Source organism: Tauraco erythrolophus, chromosome 1 (assembly GCF_009769465.1).
Source record: "Tauraco erythrolophus isolate bTauEry1 chromosome 1, bTauEry1.pri, whole genome shotgun sequence".
In the NCBI taxonomy this organism is placed as follows: domain Eukaryota; kingdom Metazoa; phylum Chordata; class Aves; order Musophagiformes; family Musophagidae; genus Tauraco; species Tauraco erythrolophus.
Window position 1 is genome coordinate 2,156,103 of NC_141465.1, and position 26,364 is coordinate 2,182,466.

At 44.5% G+C, this 26,364-nt stretch overlaps 1 protein-coding gene across 1 annotated transcript in view; it reads left to right on the forward strand.

Annotated features, from left to right (window-relative positions):
• Window positions 1-4,756: 4,756 nt before the first annotated feature.
• Window positions 4,757-26,364, forward strand: part of LOC104380643 (rap1 GTPase-activating protein 1-like) — a 40,550-nt gene continuing 18,942 nt past the window's right edge. The window contains exons 1-16 of the mRNA XM_086622686.1: window positions 4,757-4,800; window positions 8,735-8,828; window positions 9,479-9,514; window positions 12,578-12,625; window positions 13,771-13,809; window positions 13,891-14,082; window positions 16,947-17,050; window positions 18,248-18,326; window positions 18,604-18,657; window positions 18,748-18,831; window positions 19,328-19,428; window positions 20,005-20,134; window positions 20,391-20,546; window positions 24,140-24,211; window positions 24,381-24,467; window positions 25,111-25,245. Coding sequence (XP_086478812.1) covers window positions 4,757-4,800; window positions 8,735-8,828; window positions 9,479-9,514; window positions 12,578-12,625; window positions 13,771-13,809; window positions 13,891-14,082; window positions 16,947-17,050; window positions 18,248-18,326; window positions 18,604-18,657; window positions 18,748-18,831; window positions 19,328-19,428; window positions 20,005-20,134; window positions 20,391-20,546; window positions 24,140-24,211; window positions 24,381-24,467; window positions 25,111-25,245 — 1,455 coding nt within the window. The remainder of the gene's footprint in view (window positions 4,801-8,734; window positions 8,829-9,478; window positions 9,515-12,577; window positions 12,626-13,770; window positions 13,810-13,890; window positions 14,083-16,946; window positions 17,051-18,247; window positions 18,327-18,603; window positions 18,658-18,747; window positions 18,832-19,327; window positions 19,429-20,004; window positions 20,135-20,390; window positions 20,547-24,139; window positions 24,212-24,380; window positions 24,468-25,110; window positions 25,246-26,364) is intronic.

The window sequence follows — 26,364 nt, forward strand, 5'->3', positions numbered from 1 at the left end:
TGAATGTGAAGACCCGGTCGGTTTATAATCTAAGAGTGATTTAAAGGCTTGTAGAAATTGCAGGATGTTATGATTTTATTAATCAGGTCATGAATAACACTAATTTAAAATTGCAGGATACCAGAATAATCACCCAATATGTCCATTATGAATCTAATATTCAGAATAAAATGCATAAATTTATGCTTCTGCATCTGTGGGCAGATATACCCACGATATAGATACGGGTATCTGCTGTGTACTGAAAAGCCAAACATGACTGCTTTTCTAAGATTTACAATGCAAGTTTTCTTGTATTGATTTTTACCATACTTTGTTCTGAGGATACTTTTCTGGAAACAAAACATATTCCAGATAGTCTGTGTGGCTGTGTCCGTACACCATCATCCCTTAGTAACCTTTGGAACAGTTGAGCATCTTCCACCAAAATTAGGGGATCAAGGTCTCAAAGATAATTTGTTCCTTTGATAATTTTATTAAAATTATATCTGAATAATTTGATTATCTCTTTGATATATCTTTGATAATTATCTCAAAGAGAATTTTTTCTCTTATCTCAGATAAAAGGTTCCTATAAACTTTTTTTTTTTTAAATAAAGAATTTCCAGCCTGCATAATTGTGGAGAAAAGCTTGACAAAGCTTGATCTGTGAGGTTTTGAAAACAAGAAGATAAGAACATAATTTAAAACAATTGTACATGCAAACAGTCACAGTGCCCTCTTAAAAAGAGTTGCCAGTTTTCAGGAGCCTTACTCACAGCTGAGGTCACAACACCAACAATTTTTTATTAGGCACTTCATTTTTAATCTAATTTCAGGACACTTTTTATTACTTCTGGTAAAAATCTCACAGATGTTTTTTCAGAATGTGTGAAAAGTTAAATAGGGTAGAAAAGCCAATTATGACTTACTGTTTGAACACCCTAGTATGCTTTTTTTTTTTTTTTTGTCTCTGTGGTGCCTCTGCCATGGCTGTGGTCATGGGAAGAATGAACAGTAGAAATTACTGTGATGTTTGAGATGACCTAGTAGGAGGTCCCCCAGCAGACTGGGGACCAGAATGAGTCAGGCTAAGTGCAAAATAGAGTGGTTAATTTGGGAATTAAACCTAATTTTGCTCTGAGACAGATCTAAAGCACTCACCCAGTTGTGGGCAGCAGCCCCCTACGAAGGCAAAATGTTTTAAACACCTTCACCTAGGTCTGCTAGAACTCATTTTACCATTGCCTAAGACTGGTACCACATAGGAAATTCTTTAATTATCTACAAATTTGTGGCTGAACAATCATTCCAATCCACAAGTCAGTCTCATGACTCATGATTACCAAAAGCATTTGCAGAAAGTAACGTGTCATCCCAGATTTTTCTTCTTTCAGTGCCTTTGCTACGGGACTAAGCCATTACTAGGTAAGCATTTTTCAGATTTTTCCAGTCTGCTACTTTCCCTTCCTACTGGGATCTATGCACGTGAATCTGCACGACCTAGTTCGCTGTCACCAAATAGCTGTCATTATACTTGAGAGGACTAAAAAAAAATATGCTTTTCTGTGGAAAACAAACAAAACCAAAAACAACCTGTCATTTTTAAAGGTCATCCCTGCAGGTCTGGGATGAGAAGTGCAGGAAGCAGGATCTGGGTGTACAGTGCTGCCCGTGCCCCACCTATGGAGCTGCCAGTCTGGTCCCTTCCCCTAGGACCAATCTTCTCTGCTTAAGAGCCCAGCTGCTGTTCAGCCGACACTGATCTCCAGTTCCCAGTATGACAGCACTGACCTGCTTGCTCTCCATTCATCTGCAGGTGGGGGCAGCGGAAGAGGGAGGGAGGGAGGACACTGCAACCTACGTGAATAATTGATAGTGCAAGGGAAGGAGAGCAGCTGGGTTCCCAGTCTCCATCCGCTCCCCAGCTGGGAATGAGAGATCCTTGCTCAGGTAGGGGATGAGCAGCTCAGCTGCTTTTATTCTCATCTTGCCTGCAACGCCAGTTAAATACCTTTTGCATCGGGAAGGAATGGGAGCAAAGACAGCGGGGGGAAGGGTTGATCCGGATCTTCTCCGCTGCTTGCGTGGCGTTGTGTAATGGATGGAGCGTGGGGCAGCTTCTGCCTCCGCAGGGAAAGTGGCCGGGTGCTTTTTGAAAGACGTTGTGCTGGGAAGCAACTGGGGGCAGAGAGACTGTGGAGATGGGGGGAGCAGATGGCTGTGTTGGAAATGAGGCAGACTGAAAAGATGGGGGGGGGTATGAAAAAGGGTCTGTCCAGACTCAAAGGAATCCCACCCTGATTCCGTCACCCTTTGGCATAACACGCGTCCAAGCGGGCAGTGGGAGGTGCTGCCTGTGCAGTACTTTATTTAGAAGCTGTGTGCACAGATCCGTGGAAACAGCTGATGGGAAATCGTGTTTGTTTCTGTCTCCGGGTGCATGTATGGGTTTGTGACGACCGAGTGTAATATTGGAGTAAAACATTAAAAAAAAAAAAAAAAACAAAACAGTTTCTGCCCTGCAGAGTTTACTGCTGAAAGATATGCTGCTGTATTTATGTGGTACTGCACAGCTTCTGATGTTCTTACAACAATTCAAATAGTTAATAAAATTGCAGAGATCCGTTTCTGAGTTACAGCTAACACAGGCTTTTCCAATGTGAGCAAGAGAAAATGCTAATGCAGCTGTAAGAATGAAAAAAAAATCCGTTCACAAAAACTGGGAAAATACATAGCAAGGCATATAGACATCAATTACTGCAAGACATATATTAACACACCTACAGGGATACCTGAAAGAACAGAAACGTGTGTGCCGGTCCCTAAAACACACAATAACTAGAAAATGCATCACAATCTATGCAAATATATGGATTATGATGTAAGACTATAAGTACACAGAGTTAGTCATATAAGAATGCAGGTATCAGTAGGAACTGAATCTTCTTAGTACAACTAGAGGCTTGTATTAGGTGATACTGTGGCATCAGCTGTGTAAATAGGAACAATTATTGGCTTGATTATAAGATGAGGAGCAGTAAGGGGAAAGAGGGCCTGTGATTTGCTTACGTGTGGAAGCGATTTATTCATATGCTAATTGCTAAAGGAGGCTAATTAGAACGGTAATTAGGGTATTTGATACTGGTTTGCTTGGGAGTATTGAGGGCTTTGCACACAGCTGGAGTTGCACAGGAGGTTAGGTAAAGCTGTGAGGCAGTTCAGCGAAAGCTGAGCCCGGGGTGGTTTTGTGTGTGAGCAAAGTCAGCTCTTACCCGGAGTGGGAAGCTGCCCAAGAATGGCAGAAGGACCTGGAGACCTATAGGAAGTCTATATACTTTGCTTTAATATGGCCAGCCTTGCTATTGTTGCTGATAATGACCGTGGGATGGGGGAGGGCAGGAGGTACTGCTGGCAGCCCTCTCTAGCAGCAGAAAATAACATCTCTAGCTCCTTCCTGGATGCAGCAGGAGCAGCAAGCTTGGCTCTTTGCCTTGGCCCCGGCGCATCTCTGCTCAGAGATTTAGGTGAATGAGCAAGGACTGCTCGTGCAGAGACCAGCGGCGCTCTTCAGTGCCAGTGGACTGGTCTGGGAGGTGTTTGGGTTGGAGTGAGGTGGTGGACTGTAGGAGTTGGCCCATGCTGCAGCATCAGATCTGCTGGGGAAGAAAAAGAGGTAGACAAGAGGAAATGGAAGCACCTGCCCTCCATCCAAGTTCCTAAAACCAGCAAGTGGATCCTTTCTTTCTTCATTCAAAGTTGTCACCTACCTTGATTGATTCCTTACAGACTCTTTTCCCACCCACAGACCCTTGAAGTCCCCATAATAATTTCTATCCAGGTCTCTCATGAGTAGGATTTATAGGAAGCATCAGGATGACATTGCTGCACTCTTATCCCTAAAACTTTGATGTAGCTGGTATAGGCGTTCAGAAAGGAAAACAGAGGAAGCAAGAAGGCATCATATATTTTTTTTGTCTGGTCTCCACGTTTTGCTTTCACTTCCCTTTGCATCTTTTTTAGCTCTGCAGCTCCTCTGCCCAATTGTGTCTTTCGTTGTGTGTTTCCTCTTACTTGCAATGGAAGACTGTGTTTGCATCCTCAGTTTTTATCAGGAATGACGATCTATTGATGAGGGAATGCAATTCCACGTGGGTAAGGGGTTTGTGGCTCCTCAAAATTTGAGTGTCTTTAGGTAACAGCTTACAAGTTGATCAGTGAGCTGTTTCAGAAGGGGGACGTAGAGCCAAATCTCTGTGGCACGTGAGGTACATCAGCTCCAAACACCAACGGCCAGCGGGTTTGGCATCTTAGTCTTCCCTGGCAGGGAATAGCAGGTTGTTGCCTCGATGCTCACTATTCCCTCTGGATACCGAGAGCTCGGGGTGAGATCTTACCCGGAAGAGTTGAATGAGGAGCCCCTCTGCTGTCCTTGTCCAAAACTGCGTGTCTTACTGACAACCAGCAGCGCAGCATCCTCGGCTCGGCTATCCCGGTAGGGAGCTCCTGCCCACGGATCCCTCGGAAAGGGGAAACCTCGAAGGAGCTGATCTTCCGCAGGGGTGGAGAGGCAGAAATCATCGCTCCATCCCCCCGCTGCCTCATCTTCCTCCATCCCTCCTCCTCCTCCTTCTCTCCATCTTTCCGTGCGCCGGTGCCCGTCGCTGCCCGCCCTGTGCCGCCCGGGGGCAGCCCGTGCCCTTGGCCATGGCCGGGCGGCAGCAGCGGAGGCTCCAGCGGAGGGAAGGCGGGCGCTGACTCGACGGAGCGGTCCGGCATGTTTTCCCGGGAGCGCGGCTTCCCTGCCGGAGCCCGCGGAGGGTACGTACCGATCCCGGTGCCGTTCCCGGTGGGAAGCGGAGGAAGAGCCCGTCGGGGCTGTCCGAAAAGGCGGGGAAGGGGAAGGCGGTGGCCGCGTCCCAGCCCAGGAGCTCCGGCTCCGCGGCTGGAAGTGAGGTTCCTAAATGGACGCCAGAGGCTGGGCAGGAAAATTGGTGCCCAGCTGAGAGCAAACCGTGTCTTATCTGTAGGAGTTGCTTCCTTTTCCTAGTTCTGGCTTGGTAATTGCTTTTCTTGAGTTTTAGGAACCTGGGCGTGAGCCGAATCCAAAGCCGTAGTTTCTATACGTGCCGGTGTTAGGAGTAGGGTCAGGCTCTTCGTGCTATAGATTTCATAGATTTCCAGGTTGGAAAAGACCTTAGAGATCATCCAGTCCAACCGTCCCTAATCCCCCATTAAACCATATCCCTAAGTAGTTCATCCACCCTATTCTTAAACACATCCAGGGATGGGGACTCATGTTGTCAGCTGGCTTCAGTGAATACCTAAAAATCGTGTTTACCAGACCAAATACATTTCCCTAAGGGAGAAACAAGGGAGTGAAAGAGCAGAAGCTGTTGCTCAAGGAAAGTGGTTTCCCAGAGTTTTCCTTACGAGCATTTCAGGCCTGTTCTTGTTGTTCCAAATGACCTTCAGTTCTTCTGAACTGCTTTTCCCTTCTGGTGAGGGATTTCAAAAACACATCAGCATCTCCTTGCAAGAATCACTCGTCAGGCAGGGATGCCAGTTAGTATGCTGGCTGTCATTCCATAATTAGCCACGAATCATGGGGTAGTGTTCCTCTGACAGGAAGGCTTCCAGATTTGCAAAGGTTTTTACAATAGCTAGACACTTGCTTCCCTTTGAACTTTTAGGAAAACAGTTACCTGAGCATTTGAGGCACTTGTCTCTTTAGAGTGCAAGGTATCTTCTCTTCCCTCTGGAATACTTACGGAAGATGAATGAAGGGATGTATGAAATCCGTGAAGGCCGATTTGAGTTTTTCTCGGAGCAAATATTTGCGTTGGCTTGGGTTATTGAGCTGGCTTTGCTATAGCAGGTGGAAATGATTTTGAGAGAGCTGTATAGAGAGATCCCAGGGCTGAAATAGCAGAGGATGCTGCGAGACAGGAGTACAGGGCACGAGCAGAGTTGTGTGTGCGGAGACAGTGGCTTAGAGGTGCTCTGCAAAGGTGCTTTTTGCACCGTTTCGGAATTGAAAGTGGCATCTTTGGCAGTGGATCAGCTGTGCCTACTTTTAGTTTGGCTACCTGCTTGAAATCAATGCGCTGGTTACTGTCACAAGTAAAATCTTGGTTTGGTCTTTAGCATTTTGCAGGCCCTCTGCTTCTTTCCCTAGTTGCCATTTCCTAAAAATAAAGCTTCAGCAAGTATACATTTGCATGTACCTGTTCCTTTCCCAGTCTGCAGAATTGCTTTTCTTTTTCAGAAGGTGATATTCTGCTTTTCTGTGGTCAAAAAGTTCAAAGATCCAGTTTGAAAGAAGTATGTTCTCTTTCTAGAAATAAAGCTTAATGCTTTTCATTCCAGAAGTTCAAAATTCACAAATGGATATTCAAGCGATAGTTACATGGCCCCAGATTTTCGTGATATTTTGTAAAAGAGAAAATAAAATCTAAGTCACTGTCCTGAATTTTTCAAGGCCCTCGGCACATGTCTAATCTGGGAGAATTACAGAATTGAGAACATCTCTAAATGTATGATAAGACCGGTGATTTTGGCATCTACTGGGGTAATTTTGACATTAGAACTGTACTGGGATTGAATGGTAAGGAGCAGTGGCTGCAGCAAGTGACAGATCTGGTCAGTCCAAATTGTAGAGATGAATTTATGGTGAGGGAACAGGGGCAGGACTGGGCACACTGATGTCGTGTGGGAGCTGCCAGATTTCCGTGATACAGGGGTGTATTTTACTTTCTACTGAATGATTGAGGCACTGGAACAGGTTGCCCAGGGAAGTTGTAGATGCCCCATCCCTGGAAGTGTTCCAGGCCAGGTTGGATGAGGCTTTGGGCAACCCGGTGTAGTGGAGGGTGTCCCTGCCCATGGCAGGGGGGTTGGAACTGGATGATCTTTGAGGTCCCTTCCAACCCAAACCATTCTGTGATTCTATGATTCAGGATTCAAACCAGTGGCATGCCAAAAAAAAGCACTATCGCGTGCAACAAGGCTCTGGGGCATCCGGTTGCACAAAGGTTCTACTATGGCACTTCTCTGGAGATGGCTTGAGAATTTATCAAACTAAGCTCTTACCTTTTTAGAGCTCACAGAATAGAAACTACAGCTTTCTAAAAGAAACAATGAAAATCTTTCATGTACTGCCTTGGACATAAATTGTGTTGGTCTTAAACACGCTTCAAATGAATGAATAAAATTGTAAGTAAAGCATGTGTTGGTATAATATTAGTATTCTATTAAAATACATTTGCCATCTAACTATTCCAATATATATGTGAGGATGTCAAGACTAACTCCTACATCTTCCCTCTCATATATATTATGGATTTAATCTTTAAATGCATCACACAGAGCGGTCTCATTCGAGTTTTAGGAGAAAATTGTGGGGTGGAAGCATTGTGTTACTTGGTGTAGATCAGCCTATATACAACTTACATGATGCCATGGAGCTACCAAAATAAATTGTGAATTGTCAGAGAGTTGGTGGGCGTAGAGATTCTTGGAGCTTGTAGTAGAGTGTAGCTTCATGATTACAGAAATATGTCATACAGTACATGTACAGTCCTCATGTCAAAATTACTCCAGTAGATGCCAAAATCACTGGTCTCATCATACATTTAGAGATGTTCTCAATTCTGTAATTCTCCCAGATTAGACATGTGCCGAGGGACTTGAAAAATTCAGGACAGTGACTTAGATTTTATTTTAGCTTTTACAAAATATCATGAAAATCTGGCGCCATGTAATTATTGCTTGAATATCCATTTGTGAATTTTGAACTTCTGGAATGAAAAGCATTAAGCTTTATTTCTAGAAAGAGAACATACTTCTTTCAAACTGGAACTTCGAACTCTCTGACCACAGAAAAGCAGAATATCACCTTCTGAAAAAGAAAAGCAATTCTGCAGACTGGGAAAGGAATAGGTATATGGAAATATATTCTTGCTGAAGGTTTATTTGCTGAAGCTTTGTTCCCAGCCCCACCTATGTGACCTTCCCCATGGCTTAAACCCCACTTGTGACTGCTACTAAAAACTGTGGATGGCATGGAAATTTTATTAGCTACCAGCAGGAGAGCTGCAGCTAGCCGTGAGGCTGTCTACTGTGCGATGAACAATGCAATATTTATCTTTTAAACTGCTACAGTGCATTGTTTGTGTTGGTTTTGGTTTCTCTTCTATGAAATCAAGTAAGTGCTGCTGCTGTTCGTATGCCCCGCTGCTCCAGCAGGGGCCAAAGTAATTTTATATTTTGGATAGAAGATGTGCAGGCAGAAGCCCATCTAAGTGCCCACTGGCTTCACCAGCAGTGGTAGCACAGAATCGTGCCCGCATCTCTCCTGCAGGGTGTATCCGTTCTGTTCTGGGACCTTCTCTGTTATCTTCCTGTCTTGGAGACGAATACCCAGGCTGTGTCCTTTAGGTGCTGATGTCAGCACTATTTCAGAACTTGCAGATCTTTTCATATGGTTGAGTTCTGAGGTCTGATCCCAACGCTTCCCGTGAGTCCTGTCTTTATTCTGCCACGAATTGGTGATAGCCAAGGAACTTGGCCAAAAAGACCACCCAGCTGTGAGGGTGGTGGAACCACCACCATGACCACCACCATGACAGCTGTGAGGAGAACAGTGTGTGTGAACAGAGGCAGGCAAGCCCTGGTGTCTTAAGTTCTCCAAGAGTAAGAAGCTTCTCTTTTTTCTTACCCCCCTCCCCCCCGCTTCTGCCTGTGTCTCTTACAGGAGGTCTGATGATGGGGTGCACTGCTTCAGTGATGTTATAGACTCTCCCACCCCTGGCTTTCCATGTGCTCTCGCTCCTGCTGTCCCCGACAAGGTAAAGGAAGTCCATGTTCCTCTGGCTTGGGGTTGGAATGCGCCTTGAGCTGTGAAGCAGAAGAAATGGCTGAAAGCAAGCTCGTGCACGTGTTGTAGCTATAGTTATGTAGCTGTTTAGTTGCCCAGTTCTGTCTGAGAGTCCTAAACTTGTTCATTTAATCCTTTCTTATGCTATATGGTGTCGTCAGAAGACTGACCCATTGAAAGAGAGAAATTCCTGATACCTGCTCGTTCAGGTTCCAGGCCGAGCTTTTGCAACACCAGCTGAAGACAATTTGGCCAGTTGTATTGTTCATGCTCTTCATTAAGGAAGAAGGATTCCATCTTGTCTTCAGGGAGAAAGCAGTTTCTGTGCCAAAACATAGAATCATGGAACAGTTTGGGTTGGAAGGGACCCTAAAGACCATCCAGTTCCAACCTCCCTGCCATGGGCAGGGACACCCTCCACTACACCAGGTTGCTCAAAGCCTCATCCAACCTGGCCTTGAGCACTTCCAGGGATGGGAGTGCTCATCCCTGGAAGTGTTCAAGGCCAGGTTGGATGAGGAAGGAGCTATTGGTTCCCTCAGTATCTGGGTTACCACAGAAGATCACGTTACCTTCTGCCAATGTTAAATTCTTTTCCTTGTTGTCTTTTCCTTTTCATAGACCGTGGACTTGTTTGAGATGATTGAAAAAATGCAGGTAAGAAGTTATTCTGTCAAACTTTGGGATCTCTTGATTTTTCATAGCCAAATAAATAATCAGCTGCTATTTGTCTTGTCACTTCACTCCCAATACCTTTTAATTTGGGCGTGCAGAATGTTCAGCTTTTCCAGCTTTAACGTAGCTGCATTTAGCAAGGTCAAACAGTTTTTAATAAATAACTACTGTAGACCCTGTCTTTAACTTGCAGGAGAAAGAAGGACTCTGGCTTCATTCTCTTATGGAAATCTGTGCATTTATTTGCATATATTACATTATAAAATTGAATGTAATTAGAGTAGAGGGAAAGGGAAAAATACCAACCTTGAGCCCTACAAAAATAAAGAGGTGGTAATATAATAATATGTTATATATCTAACAACAAGCTCCTTAAAACTAAATTTTTCAGAGGATCTGTTCTCAGAGCATCCTTGCAGACTACCAATATTTTCTCGGAGTGGTCCACACCTCCTCTGCAATGCTGTGGTTAACTTTGCCCTAACTTGACATGTAACCTGCCTTTTTTTATGTGCAGGAATTAAACTTAGAGAGATTGTTAACTTCTTTCCTGGAATTTTGAGCGATCAAATTATGGATATGAGAAAAATGCAGGACTTTTTGGTGGGACTGTAAAGGTGAGGAGGTGGGAGGCAGCAGCAAAACACCGAGTACAGAGTTATGAGGCTGGTGCTATTTGGCAGACTGGAAAGGAGAAGTGGGTTCTTAGCTGCCCGTTGTTAAGACTGTATAGTTTATTTTATTTGTTAAAATTCAGCTTGTTTTGTCACGTGACTTGCACTAGGATAATTAATAACTGCTGCTTGAGAGCAGTTTTTTGAAAGACGGGAAGAGAGGTATTTTCCAAAAGAAAAAACTTCCCCTCTAAAATTTTTCTTTTTGTGTTTGTTTTGCTCTTTCTTTATATTTTTATTAATTCTTTATTTATTCTTTTTTTGTGTGTGTCTGTTTTTGCTTTCCCTTTCCTTCCATTTGACTCTGGCTATCCTTTAGGTTTGTTGAATCATTCTTGAAAATGAATTCTGGGATTTTCATTAGCAATCAAGTGAGCAAAAGGCAAAGCAGGAGACTGGGACATTTCCCCTGTAAAATAACAACAACAAAGCCACAGGACAGAATTCAGTTTTGAGTACTTTAACAATCAGATTGGAGTATAATTGTTTGAAAATTAACATAGCCATGTCACATGTGTGATGAATTAACAGATAAAGTCGTGTTCTCTTTTTAAACTAAAACCTGTGCTGAGATCTGGGAATTAAGTTTGCCTTTTTGGTTTTAATCTTAATAATCGTTACTTGAAGTAAATGAGCTACTGCTCATCACCACATCTGTACACACAGACTACTGCGTTGGTCTGTGTGTACAGATGTGGTGATGTCACAGAAAATACTTTGTTAAGGACACTTAGGAATACACTGTTCCTCCATTGCTCTGCAGTGCAAGCTGCTGAAGAGCAAGCAAATCTTATTTCAACCAAAAAACCCAGATGTTTTAGGTCTTCACATACTTGGGTAACCAATTCCTCTTCACTCACCTGCTTTTGTCTTTTAGGGTGTGATGTTTACTACCTCTATCCTGCATTCACACCGTTTCAACATATAGAATCATAGAATCATAGAATGGTTTGGGTTGGAAGGGACCTCAAAGATCATCCAGTTCCAACCCCCCTGCCATGGGCAGGGACACCCTCCACTACACCAGGTTGCCCAAAGCCTCATCCAACCTGGCCTTGAACACTTCCAGGGATGGGGCAGCCACAACTTCTCTGGGCAACCCGTGCCAGTGCCTCACCACCCTCAGAGGGAAAAATTTCTTCAGTCTTATTTTCTCACAACTACCATTGTGAGGGCAGATTTAGGTTAGATATAAGAAAGAAATTCTTTACATTGAGGGTGGTGAGGTACTGGAACGGGTTGCCCAGAGAAGCTGTGGCTGCCCCATCCCTGGAAGTGTTCAAGGCCAGGTTGGATGAGGCTTTGGGCAACCCGGTGTAGTGGAGGGTGTCCCTGCCCATGGCAGGGGGGTTGGAACTAGATGATCTTTGAGGTCCCTTCCAACCCAAACCATTCTGTGATTCTATGCCCGCTTGAACTATGTCCAGTATTTTATGAGAGTCTGTTGGCCCCGTATCTTTTTGGCTTCTTTTGTTCTGGGCCTCTGCTCGGTCCACGTTGGAGCTGTCCTCACTAGAATTTTGCTGTTCCTGTGTGCTTCTGCTGCAGAAGTGGGGTGGAAGTGAGCTAGTCTTGCCGTGGTGAGAAGGCAGAGGATGGAACAGCCTTAAGAATGAGAATCAAGTCTGGATGCCAGCTGCTGATTCAGGAAGAAACTAGGCATCCAGTGGTCTTTTGCCCTGCCATTCCAGCCCACCTCACGGTAATGGTGTGTAGGACAGCAGATGTGCAGGGCTTTGCTGCGTGGCTCCTCGCTGCCTGCAGGAACCTGCTGCACAAGTCAGATGTATGGATGGGGAGCAGCTCTGATTTTGTGTCTCCCCTCCAAGAGAGGTTCCCCTGTGTGGATGGGTGCAAGGCACATAAACTGGTTAAAAGCCCTTTTGCCTAGCCCTAATCCTCGAAACAAGTGTTTGTTACTTCTCTTAACCCTGCTCTGAGGTTCTCAGTGCTCTGCCTGACAGTATCTTCACAGGAGAAGGAAGAGGAACGAATGGTCCAAAATACTATTCATTCACATTCTGTCTTTTCCTTTTTTTTCTTGCTTGGGATAAGAAGTGAAGTAGCTGGAAGAGATTAGAGAATTAAAGAAGAAAATCAGTTTGGGAGATTGCCTTTGATTTCTGCCAGCTTTCTGCTTGTTAAGAGATGGAAGGTGGGGGGGCTTTTCTGGTTTAATGCCAAATTAGAGGACTGGCCAAGTTCTAGCTTTACTCCTTCTATTGATTTCAAACTTCCAAACTTGCATAAAATACAAGATTACAGCGAGAGACAAAATATGCACGTTGGAGATATGGAGAAGGACACAGAGGGTAAGTAAAACAGAGATGCTAAAACACAGGATTCACTGTCTGTGACTTTCTGTTTCCAGGGGAGCCGTCTGGACAAACAAAGATGTTCCCTTCCAGCTCCTCTCAAGGTCAGGCCAAGTCCTTGTTGCCTCTTAAGTTGCTGAGAATGGCAGATAACTCCTGACCTGGCTCGCAGGGTATTTTCACCTTGGAGTAAACAGGGAGCCCACAAACAGCCCAAGAACACATGTCTTTTTTTTTTTTTAGTTGCTGCACAAGAGAGTGAAACTATGTGGCTGAACGTCCCTTTTTCAAATTTAAGTGGTTCCAAGATGTGTTTAATATTGTTAACAATCTTAGTTTTGACTAAATAATTTCTTAAATTTTATGCAATTTAAGAGCTAGGATAATATTCCTGGAAACCATATTGCATTTATTTCAGCAGTCTGCTTGAGAACTCATAAATGCTACCAGAAAGCTGGTCTATTTCCCTCAATATTGGGCCAATAAGAACAGATTCCTACCTTTAAATTCTTAACTCTTCCTCTCCATTCTTTCAGTCTCAGCTCAGGCACGGTAACCTTAAAATCAGCCTTGACCTTGAATTCAATCTTGGAGTTACCTTAAAAAAAAAACCCAAAACAAATAAAAAAATGCCACGTAGAGAATTGAGATAACTCAATTCTGGCAGAGGTAAGTCAGTGCTCTTTGTGGTGGTGCAAGGGAGCATCCAACTGGCATAAAATGGCTCAGATACTCCTGCTGTTCTTGCAGTCATGCCTCAGCACTGCTCAGTTGTATACCACAGGTCTAGCTATGGAGATGATGCAACCTTGATCTCCCCATTGCAGTATAGGGATAGATATAGATAAATACAGTATATATTTACTCCCTAAATACAGTACTATTTCTGCCATCCCTACTGTCATCTCTGTCTGCAGAAGATCAGCAGCTGTCTACCACCGTGTGGATGGAAAGGAGAGAAGCTCTCACTCCTAACCTCATCCAATTTGCCCGTAGTTTGACTCCCTCCTCATTTTGCATGCCTGTGTTCTGTGCAGTTCCAAGGAGGAAGGTGGGGGAAATCTGACTCCTAAATTTATTGTTCTCAAAGTTTTATATTATAATGCTGAGGCCCGGGCAATGGAGTCTAACCTTCAATCCTGAAGTAAAACTTCAAAGATGGACTAGGGCAGAGTGGAAGCTGAGGGCACAGCTTGTGCCATCACGAGAGCGTAACGCTGTAAATGATGTCATGCATTTCTGATTTCAGACAGAAGAGGAGTATATTCCCTACCCCAGCATCCACGAGGTGAGTTAGTACTGCTCTCCTCTGTTTTCCTTTGGACTTTATTGGCCTTTCAGCTTTCATGTCCTTTGCCTTTCTAAATAGGTATTACAGAAGGGGTGGCCGTATCCTCTCATTATTTTACCCCAGTTTGGGGGCTACTGGATTGAAGGGACCAGCCACAACCTCTCCAGCTTGAGTCCAACTCTGTCTGACGTACCCTTTGCCTGGAGTGGTAAAGTGAAACTGGAGAGTGACCCCACAGCCAAACTGTACCGCAAACACTTTCTGGGGAAGGTAAGGGTGATCTTCAGAGCCTTCTCCGTCCACCCAGCCTCAAGGCTGAGATGTAGCTCAGACTTTTCCTGATGGACTTAGAAAGAACTGCACAGCCACTCCATTTCAGTTCCCCATGATGCCTTGGACTAATGTGGATGAGGTAGATACTACCATATGGCCAGCAGTGTGTTAGGTCGGTCCTGTCCCCTTGTGGTATGTACATCATCCTGTGCATTGACAGAAGAGATGGGTTTGCACAGGAAAGGCTTCTGTTTGGTTAAGAAGCTCTTCTGAGGCCTCTGGACAGATACCAACCTTGGCCTTAGTAAGTGGCTGTTTGTTGGCTGGCCATTAAGGTCCATCTGGGTTGGCTTGTTTAGGGAATTGATTGACTCGCAGACTGGATCTCAGGATGACATTAGCCATCAAGGACAAGTGAGAACAAACCCCTGATCTTTTCTGAGATTCAGTTCACGGCATAAGGAGATAAGAAAGCCTGACAGGTTTACTCACGTTGCATCTTATTCAGTGGTCTCCCTCTGCAACTGCTTAATTAAAGGTCAAAACCAGGAAGAGTCGGAGCTTTGGGCGATTCTGAGGACCTGTTCTGCAGTAGTTGGACTTGTCTGAATGGTCTTGTGTAGTATGTGACACTAGAAACCAATGTTAATATAATTTCTATGTAAAGTACCCTTCCTGGAGGCTTCCTCTTTAGACTGATAGATCTGCTGTGCAATCTGTTAATGGACACTTATCTTGGGACATTCTGGAAGCCTTCAGTGTGCCAACTGTATTTTTCTGTCTTTGGTAAGTGTAGGATTGTGCTTGAAGGTTTCCAGAGCCAGCTAGGCTGAGAGGCAAATTGGGATATGATATTTTTCGGTCCGATTGTAGGATTCACTGCTGACCTGATATGACAGAATCACGGAATGGTTGAGGCTGGAAGGAACCTCTGGAGCTGATCTTGTCCATACCCCTGCCCAAGCAGGGCCATATCATCATTGTTCCTTCCAAGTGAGATCCAGGAATTCCCATTCCATCCGGCTTTATACATCTGCAAAATGCCCAACCGTTGGTGCTTGAGTACTACAGAAAAACTCTCACCTATATTTTTCCCTTTCTACAGTATCCAGTGTTTTATTCTTTGTCTTAATTGACGTGAATGTGTGTCTGTGTTCCATTAAACATGCAAGTGTTTGAGCAAGCCAGGGTCAGAAAAGAACAAAGTGAACAGGATTCTGGTCACAGAAAACTCTACCTGTCGGTAGAAAACTTTTCCCGTGTCATTACTCATGGCTTAAAGGCTTAGGTAAGGAGAAAGCTCAGAGTTTTTCCACAAGGAGAGTGTTCCTTCAGTTGGAAGTTGAGAGACCAGTGATTTTGATGCGGTGTGGATTGGGTGTTCGTCTTGCTGGTAGCATGGGAAGGTTATTTCAGAAAGGCAAAAAAAGGGTCTCTTGTGTGCTTTGAGTAACTGTGAACAATTCTTAGCTGAGGAAGAGTCCATAAGCATCATGTGATGGGAGAGACATAGCTTGTGGTTTAAGAGTATCCTTTAAGAAAGATGGGAGATTAGAATATGTGCGGAATTACAAACCTAACACGCATGTCTTGTGTTGTGGGTGTGCATATACTGGGTCACTCAAACTGGGACAAGTCTTTTGATGCTCTTTGCAGAATACTTTACAGCAGATCCTAGAAAACAATCCCAAAAAAAAAGAGTGCTAGGACACATAAGCTCAGTTCCTTTTCTTTGTTTCGTGGTCTTTGTTTTGTATGACGATTACACAGTAAGATTAATTTTGCCTGTAGGAGGAATGCTGTAATCTAATCAAATCTAATCCAAACAGAATTGGATCCCCTGCATGACGTTCTCATTGGTCTGTCTGCCCTGCTTGTACCTTAAACCAAATAATTTTGGGCTGTTTGCTGAAAGCATGAGTTCAGTCTCAGCTCTTTGCTTGAACAGAGTTTATGTAGCAGCCAACTCCAAAAACTGGCCATAAAGTGGTTTTCCACTAGGAAGATGGGAATGATCTAAGCATTCCTGGATGATTCCATCCATATAGTATTCTCATCGTGCTAGAGGTTTTCATTTGCATCCCTTGTCAAAAGGCTTTAACCTTTTGAGGTTAGAGGTTATATATATTATGTATATCTCTCAAAAGATAAAATATATATTGATTTACCCAGGCCATTGGAACATGGCTGTATACTCAGAAGAAATATAGGGGCACAGCCACCTCCATACAGAGCCTGTGAAAATGTTTGCATTGTGGTTCATGGTTTGACTGAAGGACTCTCTCTGTTGGAGGCACACCCCACTGAAGCTCAAGCAGCCCTTAGTGGCACTGCTGAGAACAGGCTTCGTTTGCAAAACGGTTACCTTGGAGCTCTGACTGCATCCTCCCTGAGATGTGAGTGCTCTTGGAGGTCACCCATTTGGTATAATGATCCAGCTGTAGAACGAGCTATACTCTTTGTATAGAAAATTCCCGTGACCACATCCAGTTGGATGTGCTGGAGACCACTGCTTAGTCACGCCGAGTCTGAATGGATCCAGGGAAAGTCCATGAAAGACAGAGCTTCTTGTAAATAAATTCCTGTTTCTTCAAAATGCGTTCCTGAATGTTCTCATCCTGTTCCTTCTCAGGAAGGACGGACAGCTGAGCAGGAACTGAACTGACCGTGGATGAACTTTGATGTGATCGTGCATTGATCACCAATGGGGCTGGGAGACAGCACATGCGTGTCTTCAAGCGTGCCGTTGCTAGTTAAAGAAAAAATTGGCTAACCTTGAGTGACAGCTTGTATGCCAAAAATCTGATAGACTTCTCTGGGAGCCGTGTTGGGAATAATGCGTTTTGGCTTGCTGTTTTCAGGAGCACCAGAACTTTTACTCCAATGACATGTCCTTGGGCTACCTGGTACTTTCTGTGAAGTATGAACAGATCGAGAAACAGGAAAATCTACGCCTGTTGCTGAGGTAACAGTGCTGGTTGTTGAAGTGTGTGTTGCTGTGTTGTCTTTCTCATCTTGCCCTGAGCCTCCTCTGCATAGATACGGGTGTGAATCTCATGTCTTTCTCCTGGAGAGGGCTGCAAAGAAACCTTCGAGCCTTCTTTTCTTGCCTTCTCTCAGTTTCTCTCAGCAGTTTCCTTCAGGAAGCTGAGGTGGTGTTTGTAGGTGCATCTTTGTAGTTCCTGAGTGAAGAACATCTGTTTTTTCCTCAAAAAGAAAGTTCTTCTTTTTATTCTGTTTACGTAGAGACATGTGAGTACTCTCGAGGAGAATGTGGATTCCCTCCTGGAGGGCAGCCTAGCCCAGGCCTGTCTTTGGACTTTGTACTTGAGACTAAGGCTCCCTTGAAGGTGAGCTAGAACATTCCTTAGCTTCCCAGGACAGTCTACAAAGTGCCATAACCTTTAGGGCTTCCACAGAGAGCCATTACCCATAGAGAGCTGCTGAATGAACTAGAGGAAGAACAGAGATGGACCTTGCATAGGTGAGAGACACGCTGCAGAAAAGCTTTTTACCACACTATGGGCTGGGTGCACTTCCAGTAGGCAATGTGCTACTGGAACCAACGGACGTCCAGTTGCTGCAGCACCTTTAGCTTGTTTATAATGGTTTGAAGAGGACTCTGACAGCTTAATATTTCTTCTCCCCTAGAAAGACATCTGTCCTTTTAATATGTATGTAGAGAAAGGAAGCTTTTCTTCATCACCTTGCTGGAACAATGCTACATCAGTTTCTACCTCCTCTGCTTTGCATAGATCTGCTCTCCTAGACTGTCTCTAACACCCTTTTAACAGCCTTTCAAACCCTCATGGTGTGATCTTATGAATCTGTTATAATACTGTGTCCATGAATTGTATTTTGATGTTTGGATTTCTGTGAAAGAGAATGGTGGGAGGGGGAAGCAAAATATGATGGAAAAGAAAAGGATGCAAAGGAGCAAGAGACTAAGCATCCCTGTTTTGTCTTCCTGTGCTCCCCACAAGAAGTGATGGGCAGTAAGACCCATCTTTTTTTCAGTAATTTTTTTGCACCAGGCTTAAAATTAATCCTCTGGAATTAACTGCTTGAAGGATAATCTGAATGGCTCCTCTTTCTTTAAAGAGCCATTGTTGCTTGTGTCTCCCTTCAGCCTTTGCTCTAATGCCATTTTGTTTTGTGTCAGGACAAGGACTGGCACCAAACATGACCTGATCCCCATTTCGTGTCTGAATGAGTTTCCCAATGCTGTCCAGATGGCAAAGGTGAGATTCATGCTTGCCTGTTCACTTTTACAGCCTCAATCTTCACGTTATTTTCACATCTCTGTCTTCCCATTTCCCTCTTTTCTCCTATTCCCCAGTAGTGCTGTCATATACTTCTCTTTTATACCTCCATTTAGCTTCTCTTCTTTCTCTTCTAATTTCACCTCAGAATTTTTGCCTGAAGGGACTCCTGTCAGGTCATTATAAACACTCTCATGCCTGCAGCAAGCCAGGGCACATGCTAATCACACTTCTGTTTCCCTCTCTCACTTGGCAGCTACTTTGTGAGGATGTGAATGTCGAACGCTTCTTTCCTGTCCTCTACCCCAAGGTATGATGTTGTGGTATGTCTGTATGTCCCTTTTCCACCAAGGTCTGGCTAGTGACATCCAACCGATAATTTATATTTTCATTACCTCAGGCTTCGCAGCTTATTGTTGCATTTGATGAACATGTCATAAGCAATAACTTCAAATTTGGGGTCATCTACCAGAAACCTGGGCAGGTAAGCTCCCTCAGATCTCGCCATACTTGAAGCAGAACTCGGGGTCGGTTCTCTTAGCTTGCGTGCAACAACAAGATCTGTACTATCCTGGGAAAAATACAGATGCTGTGAAGAGAAAGGATAGAAGCTTGCCTTCTGTTGATCATAGAATCATAGAACGGTTTGGGTTGGAAGGGACCTTAAAGATCATCCAGTTCCAACCCCCCTGCCATGGGCAGGGACACCCTCCACTACACCAGGTTGCCCAAAGCCTCATCCAGCCTGGCCTGGAACACTTCCAGGGATGGGGCAGCCACAACTTCTCTGGGCAACCTGTGCCAGTGCCTCACCACCCTCAGAGTGAAAAATTTCCTCCTTATATCTAATCTAAATCTCCCCTCTTTCAGTGATCGATTTGTTTGTGCAGGTCCTCAAAGCTGGTTGAGCTGTGTAGAGAAATTATTGCCTGTTCTTTGTGCTGCTTGCGCTCCTTATGACTTCTCCTTTCCTTTTGAAGACAACCGAAGAAGAAGTCTTCAGTAACACAGAGGAGAGTCTGGGTTTCCTGGAGTTTCTGGATTTCCTTGGTGACAAGATCCAGCTGCAGGATTTCCGTGGGTGCGTAACTACGGCAGTCGAAAAGTCAGATTGAGTTGGGAAACGCAGTGTGTTCAGAGGAAGAGTGCTGTCTTCTCTGAATCCCAGCGCAGCTGGATAAGCCCAGAATGCTTTTGTCAACCACCTTGTCTGGGAACCAGTGGGAGCTTAGGTCTCTGCTGGTATTTTCATGTAAAACCCACAGTATCAGCCAAAAATAATGTTATTTGACTGTGTGGATATAAGTTTGTTTCACAGTGGTAGGGGTCAGTATTGTTTTAGTCTCTCTGTGAGGCAGCCCATCCTTTCAGTAGTGCTCAACTATGGATTGTGTTTCTCAGAAGAATCCCAAATAATGTAGGATCCTTTAGGATCCCTGGTTTAGCTTCACAGATTTTAGTAAGCAAGTGTGTTCATCAGCTGGAACACCGTGCAGCTTCAGTCAGTGCGTTTGTTTGGAGAAGATTTGGTGCTCCACTATCACTGGTTCCTTAAAAATTACCTTTGCTAATGTTGATGTTACTGGCGTTGTCTTTCTTCTTCCCACTTTCCAATCTCTGTCCTGCCTGACCTATGGCGTGGTATGGATTTGCTCAGGTTCCGGGGAGGCTTGGATGTCACTAGAGGTCAAACGGGCACTGAGTCGGTCTACACAAATTTCCGGGGCAAGGAGATCATGTTTCATGTGTCTACAAAGCTGCCCTTCACAGAGGGAGATTCCCAGCAGGTACTGGAAGGAGAACTATGGAATACAACAGCATGGCAAAGAGGGGAGGGGTATCTGATGGGGGGCCAGTTAGAGAGGAGAACACCTAACTGTATGTTGGGAATTATGGCTGGAGTAATGGTGACAGTAGTGATGGGGGGTTTGGTTGACCAGGCGGGTTGGAGAGGCTGGACAGACTGGTGCTTGAGGCCTCATTTTACCGTTCTGCTCTTTTTCACCTGTGTTCTCCATTTATCTTTTTTTTTTTCCTCTCCAGCTTCAGCGGAAGCGTCACATTGGGAATGACATTGTAGCCATCATCTTCCAGGATGAGAGCACGCCTTTTGTCCCCGATATGATTGCTTCTAATTTCCTACACGCCTACGTGGTCGTTCAGCTCACTCATGGCACCGCTGGGGACACTCTCTACAAGGTAAACGGAACCAACAGGTCCCTCTGTTGTGATTCACTGATGCTGATCCTAGAAGTGGAAACCTGGGTTTGGGACTTTGGTAGAGGCATAGGCAAACCCAGCTGTCATCCTAACAGCTTTGCTTGCTCTGTTAGCAAACCCGATTTAATGTTTTCAGTGAAAGGCAGTAATTAGATTTATTACCAGTAAACCTAGAAATCCAGTAGCTGCCACCAGCTCTCCTTCTCCTGCTCTTTGATCTCTGACCAGGAGTCTCCTCCCTGCTGTGTTGATCTCTGTTCTATAGGTTTGCAGTGGTCCTGTCTGTTTGGTGTGGTTGCTCCTATTCAATCTGTGTTCATGTTTGTTGAGCATTCAGATTCCATGAAGATATTGGTTAGATATAGGTTAGATATAAGAAAGAATTTTTTCATTCTGAGAGTGGTGAGGCACTGGAACAGGTTGCCCAGAGAAGTTGTGGCTGCCCCATGCCTGGAAGTGTTCCAGGCCAGGTTGGATGAGGCTTTGGGCAACCTGGTGTAGTGGAGGGTGTCCCTGCCCATGGCAGGGGGGTTGGAACTAGATGATCTTTAAGGTCCCTTCCAACCCAAACCATTCTATGATTCTATGATTCTGTGATTGATAAGCTGGACGGGGCTGGGAGGTGAGGCTGAGAATGATTAAAATTCTGGAAGGCAAGTATTTTACTGAAAGGAGTCCAGGACTGCTTCCTGCCTCTACCTAGCAAATAGAAGGATAAAGAACAATTTGATCAATTTGTTAAGTATCTATGCATGAATGTGCCTGTAAGTCTTTCAAAGTAGCTGATGGGTTTCTGAAGTTCAAAGCTCGGGAATTGAAGCAGGACAAAATCAGATAAAAACATGCTTACATCAAAGAGCACAAGGAACAACTGATGCTGTTTTGGGGGAATGTCTTGCATGATATAAGTCAGGTAAAACTCATTCACCTGATGGACAGCCATGCCTGCAGAGCACAGTGCTGACAGCTTGCACAGCCTGAGACTGCAGGGGAGGTACAGCTGGTTGGCCTAATCTATGGAATCTGAACCAGCTACATCTGCTTTGGGAGATTCCAGAACTGATGCCCATCTGGCAGGGAAGTGCTGCCTGTTAGGGCCCTCCAGTTGAGATGAGCCCTACTAGAATGAGCTTCCCTCTCTGCAGCCTTTGGAGACAGCTCTTTCTCTGTCACGCGACTGAATGTCTACGTGAATGTCTATACAACTTTATGTTTAAGTTTCAGTCATGCTGAGAGAGCAGAAAATACATAGAAGCTTGCGTTCCATGATGCATTTTCCATTGTAGAAATGTTTTAATCAAAGTGCCATGTCTTGTGTTACATAAGAATTCTGATTTGGTGATCCTTATGCCTCAGAGGTCTACGAGAACATCAAGAATACAAAAAATTAGAACAGGATCCTCATTTCCTCTCCCACCAAAGAGGGTGCTGGGAGCAGAACAACCACCTTCCATTGTTCCCTGTGCTATGGGAAGCATAGGGAACAATGCTAGGGAGGTAGATTCAGGTTGGATATTAGGAAAAAATTTTTTACCATGAGAGTTGTAGAACACTGGAACAGGTTGCCCAGAGAGGTGGTGGATGCTCCATCCCTGGAGATGTTCAAGGCCAGGTTGGACGAGGCCCTGAGCAACCTGATCTAGTTGGAGATATCCCTGTTCCTTGCAGGGGGGTTGGACTAGATGACCTTTGAAGGTCCCTTCCAGCCCTAACCATTCTATGATTCTATGGGCAGCGGGTCTGTAATGACACAATAGCCTCACGTTAATCAGGGGCACGGGGTTCCAGTTCTCCTCTCACTCTCTGCTTTGTAGATCACAGAAATTCCCTGGATTTTTTTTTTAATGTCAAGAGAAAGAGCTGGGGAAGCTTGCCATTTGTCTTGCCTCTTCCCACTATTGTAGGACTCTGCCTGTCTGCAATGCCCTTGTTTTTGTCAGTGTAATAGGGTTGCCTGTATAATTCCATGAAAAACAAGCAGCCTCAGTCAGGATCCTAGAGCCAGTGCAGAGCTTTCTCTAAAGGCTTTGCCAAAGGTGTTTTAACTCATTCTGCCTTGAGAGCATTCTAGTACCTAAGAGACTGCAGTTTGGGAAGACTTTTTTCCATCCATCGTTCCATTTACTTAAGCTTTACTGCCTAGTGGTTAAATTGGGCTATTAATGGCATTTGTTTCTTTGAATGAGTTTTTGCAATCAGAAAATTAAAAATGAAAAGCAGGGTTTTAACTAGTAGATGTCTACTGGGAGGGAGAGGGAAGCCTTGTAATTAGGCGAGCTGGTCTACAGTATGAGAAATCTGAATTAATTCGAGGGCCCCTTTCCTTCTTCCCCTCATTAAACTCAGACCTTTCATTGGCTCTGTTACATTTACACTGGAGTGTTGTGTTGAGGCAGTTGCTCTTAAGTTGTTCTGACATTGTTCCCTGTTGTATGAAATAGGGAAGACAGGCTGGGAGAGTTGGGGCTGTTCAGCCTGGAGAAGAGAAGGCTCCAGGGAGACCTTCCAGCACCTTCCAGTGCCTAAAGGGGCTACAGGAAAGCTGGAGAGGGGCTTTGGACAAGGGTGTGTAGTGACAGGACACGGGGCAATGGATTTAAACTGAAAGAGGGGAAATTTCGATTAGATATAAGGAAGAAATTCTTCCCTCTGAGGGTGGTGAAGCACTGGCACAGGTTGCCCAGAGAAGTTGTGGCTGCCCCATCCCTGGAAGTGTTCCAGGCCAGGTTGGATGAGGCTTTGGGCAACCTGGTGTAGTGAAGGGTGTCCCTGCCCATGGCAGGGGGGTTGGAACTGGATGATCTTTGAGGTCCCTTCCAACCCAAACCATTCTATGATTCTATGAAATGGCAAATAATGGTATTATTCCATCTCAAACATGGCATCACTGTGAAATGTTCTGAAGTGCTGTATGTATCTAGTAAGATAGCTGCATATGATTATAGGTAAGTGCTGGGAAGAGCCAAGTGCCAGTATGTGAAAACTGGACTGCATTACAGTTACTTTTTTTGGCATTGGTATGTCAGGTAAGAGTATGTTAAAAACAACCAAACAAAAAGGCACAGATTTCCTTATCTCTTACTGGGAAAGTGCTTTTGTGTGTTTACCACATGTGCCTCAGGTGGTGTCACTGAGATAATCCTTTTAGTGTGCAGTGTATCTCCACCGAGGAGTCACTGTCAAAAAAAATAGGTCAGTACAACCATATTGACAAAGGTTCTTCTCGTGGAGGTAAATCCTGCAGGCTGAATAGAAGCATCTTGGGGTTTTTGTTCTAAATACACTGGTCCTTACTTTAAAAAAGCATGAAAATATTTTTTAGAGAGTGGTTGGTTCAGTTATTTTCCTTGCTCTCACTGTGTGCACATGTTGCTGACTGAATTTCTGGGAGATAAAGCAGCACATCCATTCTCTGAGTTCAGAAACAGAAGGATGCACGGGACAGCATATTAGATCCCTTTTGAACATGGAAATGCTTCAGGAGAGATCAGATATACCATAGTCGTTCGAAGGCTTTGATAGTCTCACTTGTGTCATGACACTTATTTTTTTTCCCCCTTGTATTGTTTCAGGTTTCAGTCACAGCCCGAGATGATGTCCCTTTCTTTGGACCCCCTCTGCCAAACCCAGCCATATTTAGAAAGGTTTGTTTCTCTGGTCCAGTGTTAGATGGCAGGGCAATATGGTGTTCTGAGTCAGTATTGTCTGGCTAGATGACTTTGGAGGTCTAAAGAGTAGGAAGGCAAAGCTTTTCTCATGGGATATTTTTATTACTGTTTTCATGTCCAGTCTAGTCTTCCTCTTGTCTTGTAGAGTGCAGAGTTTCGTGAATTTCTCCTGGTCAAGCTCATCAATGCTGAGTACAGCTGCTATCGAGCTGAGAAATTTGCAAAATTAGAGGTGGGTCTATTACCTGGTTCCTGCCATTAAAAATGATGAAACTATATTACTACCAGATTAAGAAAACACAGTTATGTTTTTTTACTTTCTTCTACTTCTGCTTTTGTGGTGCTTCAAAAAGGAAGATGGAATGTGATGATGCTTTGGTCTATGATACTTGGTGTGTCACAGCAGGTGTGATAGAATATGAACAGGTACATTCTAAGCTACAGATCTAATCCTCAAGTAAGAATGGGAATGTGATGCATATATCTTGCTGGAGGAAAATCTGTATTAACTGAATCTCAGTATTATGCTCCAGGATGCGTACCCATAACACTGATTTTGGTTAAAAGTACCAAAATTCTGTTCCAGACTCTGCTGCTTGCCTGATCTAGAAAAAAAATGCCTTCAATCCATGCCTGTGTTTCATCACCTGTAGAAAAGTACTGATACCCTTTATGACTTGCTTTGGGAAGAGTTTAAAAGGGCTGGGTATTACGGAAATATATTCCATAACCATACAGCTAAACCTACTTTATACTGTTTAAATTAATTTTCATGGTGGCTTTTTTTTTGGTGAGAGACTGCAAAAACAGGAAAAAAAATAAAAATCCCTCCATTCCCAATAAGAGCTGTGTTTTCATTCCCAATGTTGATGTAGGAAAGAACCCGGAGTGCCCTCTTGGAAAGCCTTTTTGAGGAGCTGCAGCTTCGCAGCCGCAGTATGATGGGATTGCCCGTAGGGGAGGACGACAAGATAGAGAATGGCAGTGGGGGCTTCCTCGAGAATTTCAAGGTGAGCCATAGTTTATTCCCTACCCAGTTACTCGTGCTTTTCTCAAGCTCACTGTGTGTCCCTCTAAGGAATATTCATCCTGCTGAACAGCTGTGTGTAGGGTCAGACAGAATAAAAGTCTTCCATTCAGCAGCCTTTCTTCAGAGCATCTTCAACTGTGCTTTACCATATCTCTCAAGAAAAGACATTTTTTTCTGCTTCCTGTGCTCCTTTCTACAGACCTATAGGGTGGTCCAGGGTGGAATTCCAATCTGTCCCTGAGAAGTCAAACTCTTTATGCTTCATGCATAAAGCACTTCATGCTAGAGTACGATGGGAGAAAGCCCTGGAGGGAAGAGGGGCCCAAGAAAGCTGTTAATATTCAAGGATCACCTCCACCAAGCTCAGGAGTGGTGCATCCCAACAAAGAAGAAGTCAGGTAGGAACACCAGGAGGCCTGCATGGATGAACAAGGAGCTCCTGGACAAGCTCAAACACAAAAAGGATGCCTACAGAGGGTGGAAGCAAGGACAGGTAGCCTAGGAGGGATACAGAGAAATTGTTCGAGCAACCAGGGATCAGGTTAGGAAAGCTAAAGCCCTGATAGAGTTAAATCTGGCCAGGGACATCAAGGGCAACAAGAAAAGCTTCTATAGGTACGTCAGTGATAAAAGGAGGACTGGAGGACTAGGGAAAACATGGGCCCTCTCTGGAATGAAACAGGAGATCTGGCTACCCGGGATATGGAGAAGGCTGAGGGACTCAATGACTTTTTTGCCTCAGTCTTCACTGGCAAGAGCTCCAGCTGCACAGCCCAAGTCACAGAAGGCAAAGGCAGGGACTGGGAGAATGAAGAACCACCCACTGTAGGAGAAGACCAGGTTCGAGACCATCGAAAGAACCTGAAGGTGCACAAGTCCATGGGACCTGGTGAGGTGCATCCGCAGGTCCTGAGGGAACTGGCAGAGGAAGTTGCTAAACCATTATCCATCATATTTGAGAAGTTGTGGCAGTCTGGTGAAGTTCCCACAGACTGGAAAAGGGGAAACATAGCCCCCATCTTTAAAATGGGAAAAAAGGAAGACACAGGGAACCACAGGCTGGTCAGTCTCACCTCTGTGCCCAGCAAGATCATGGAGC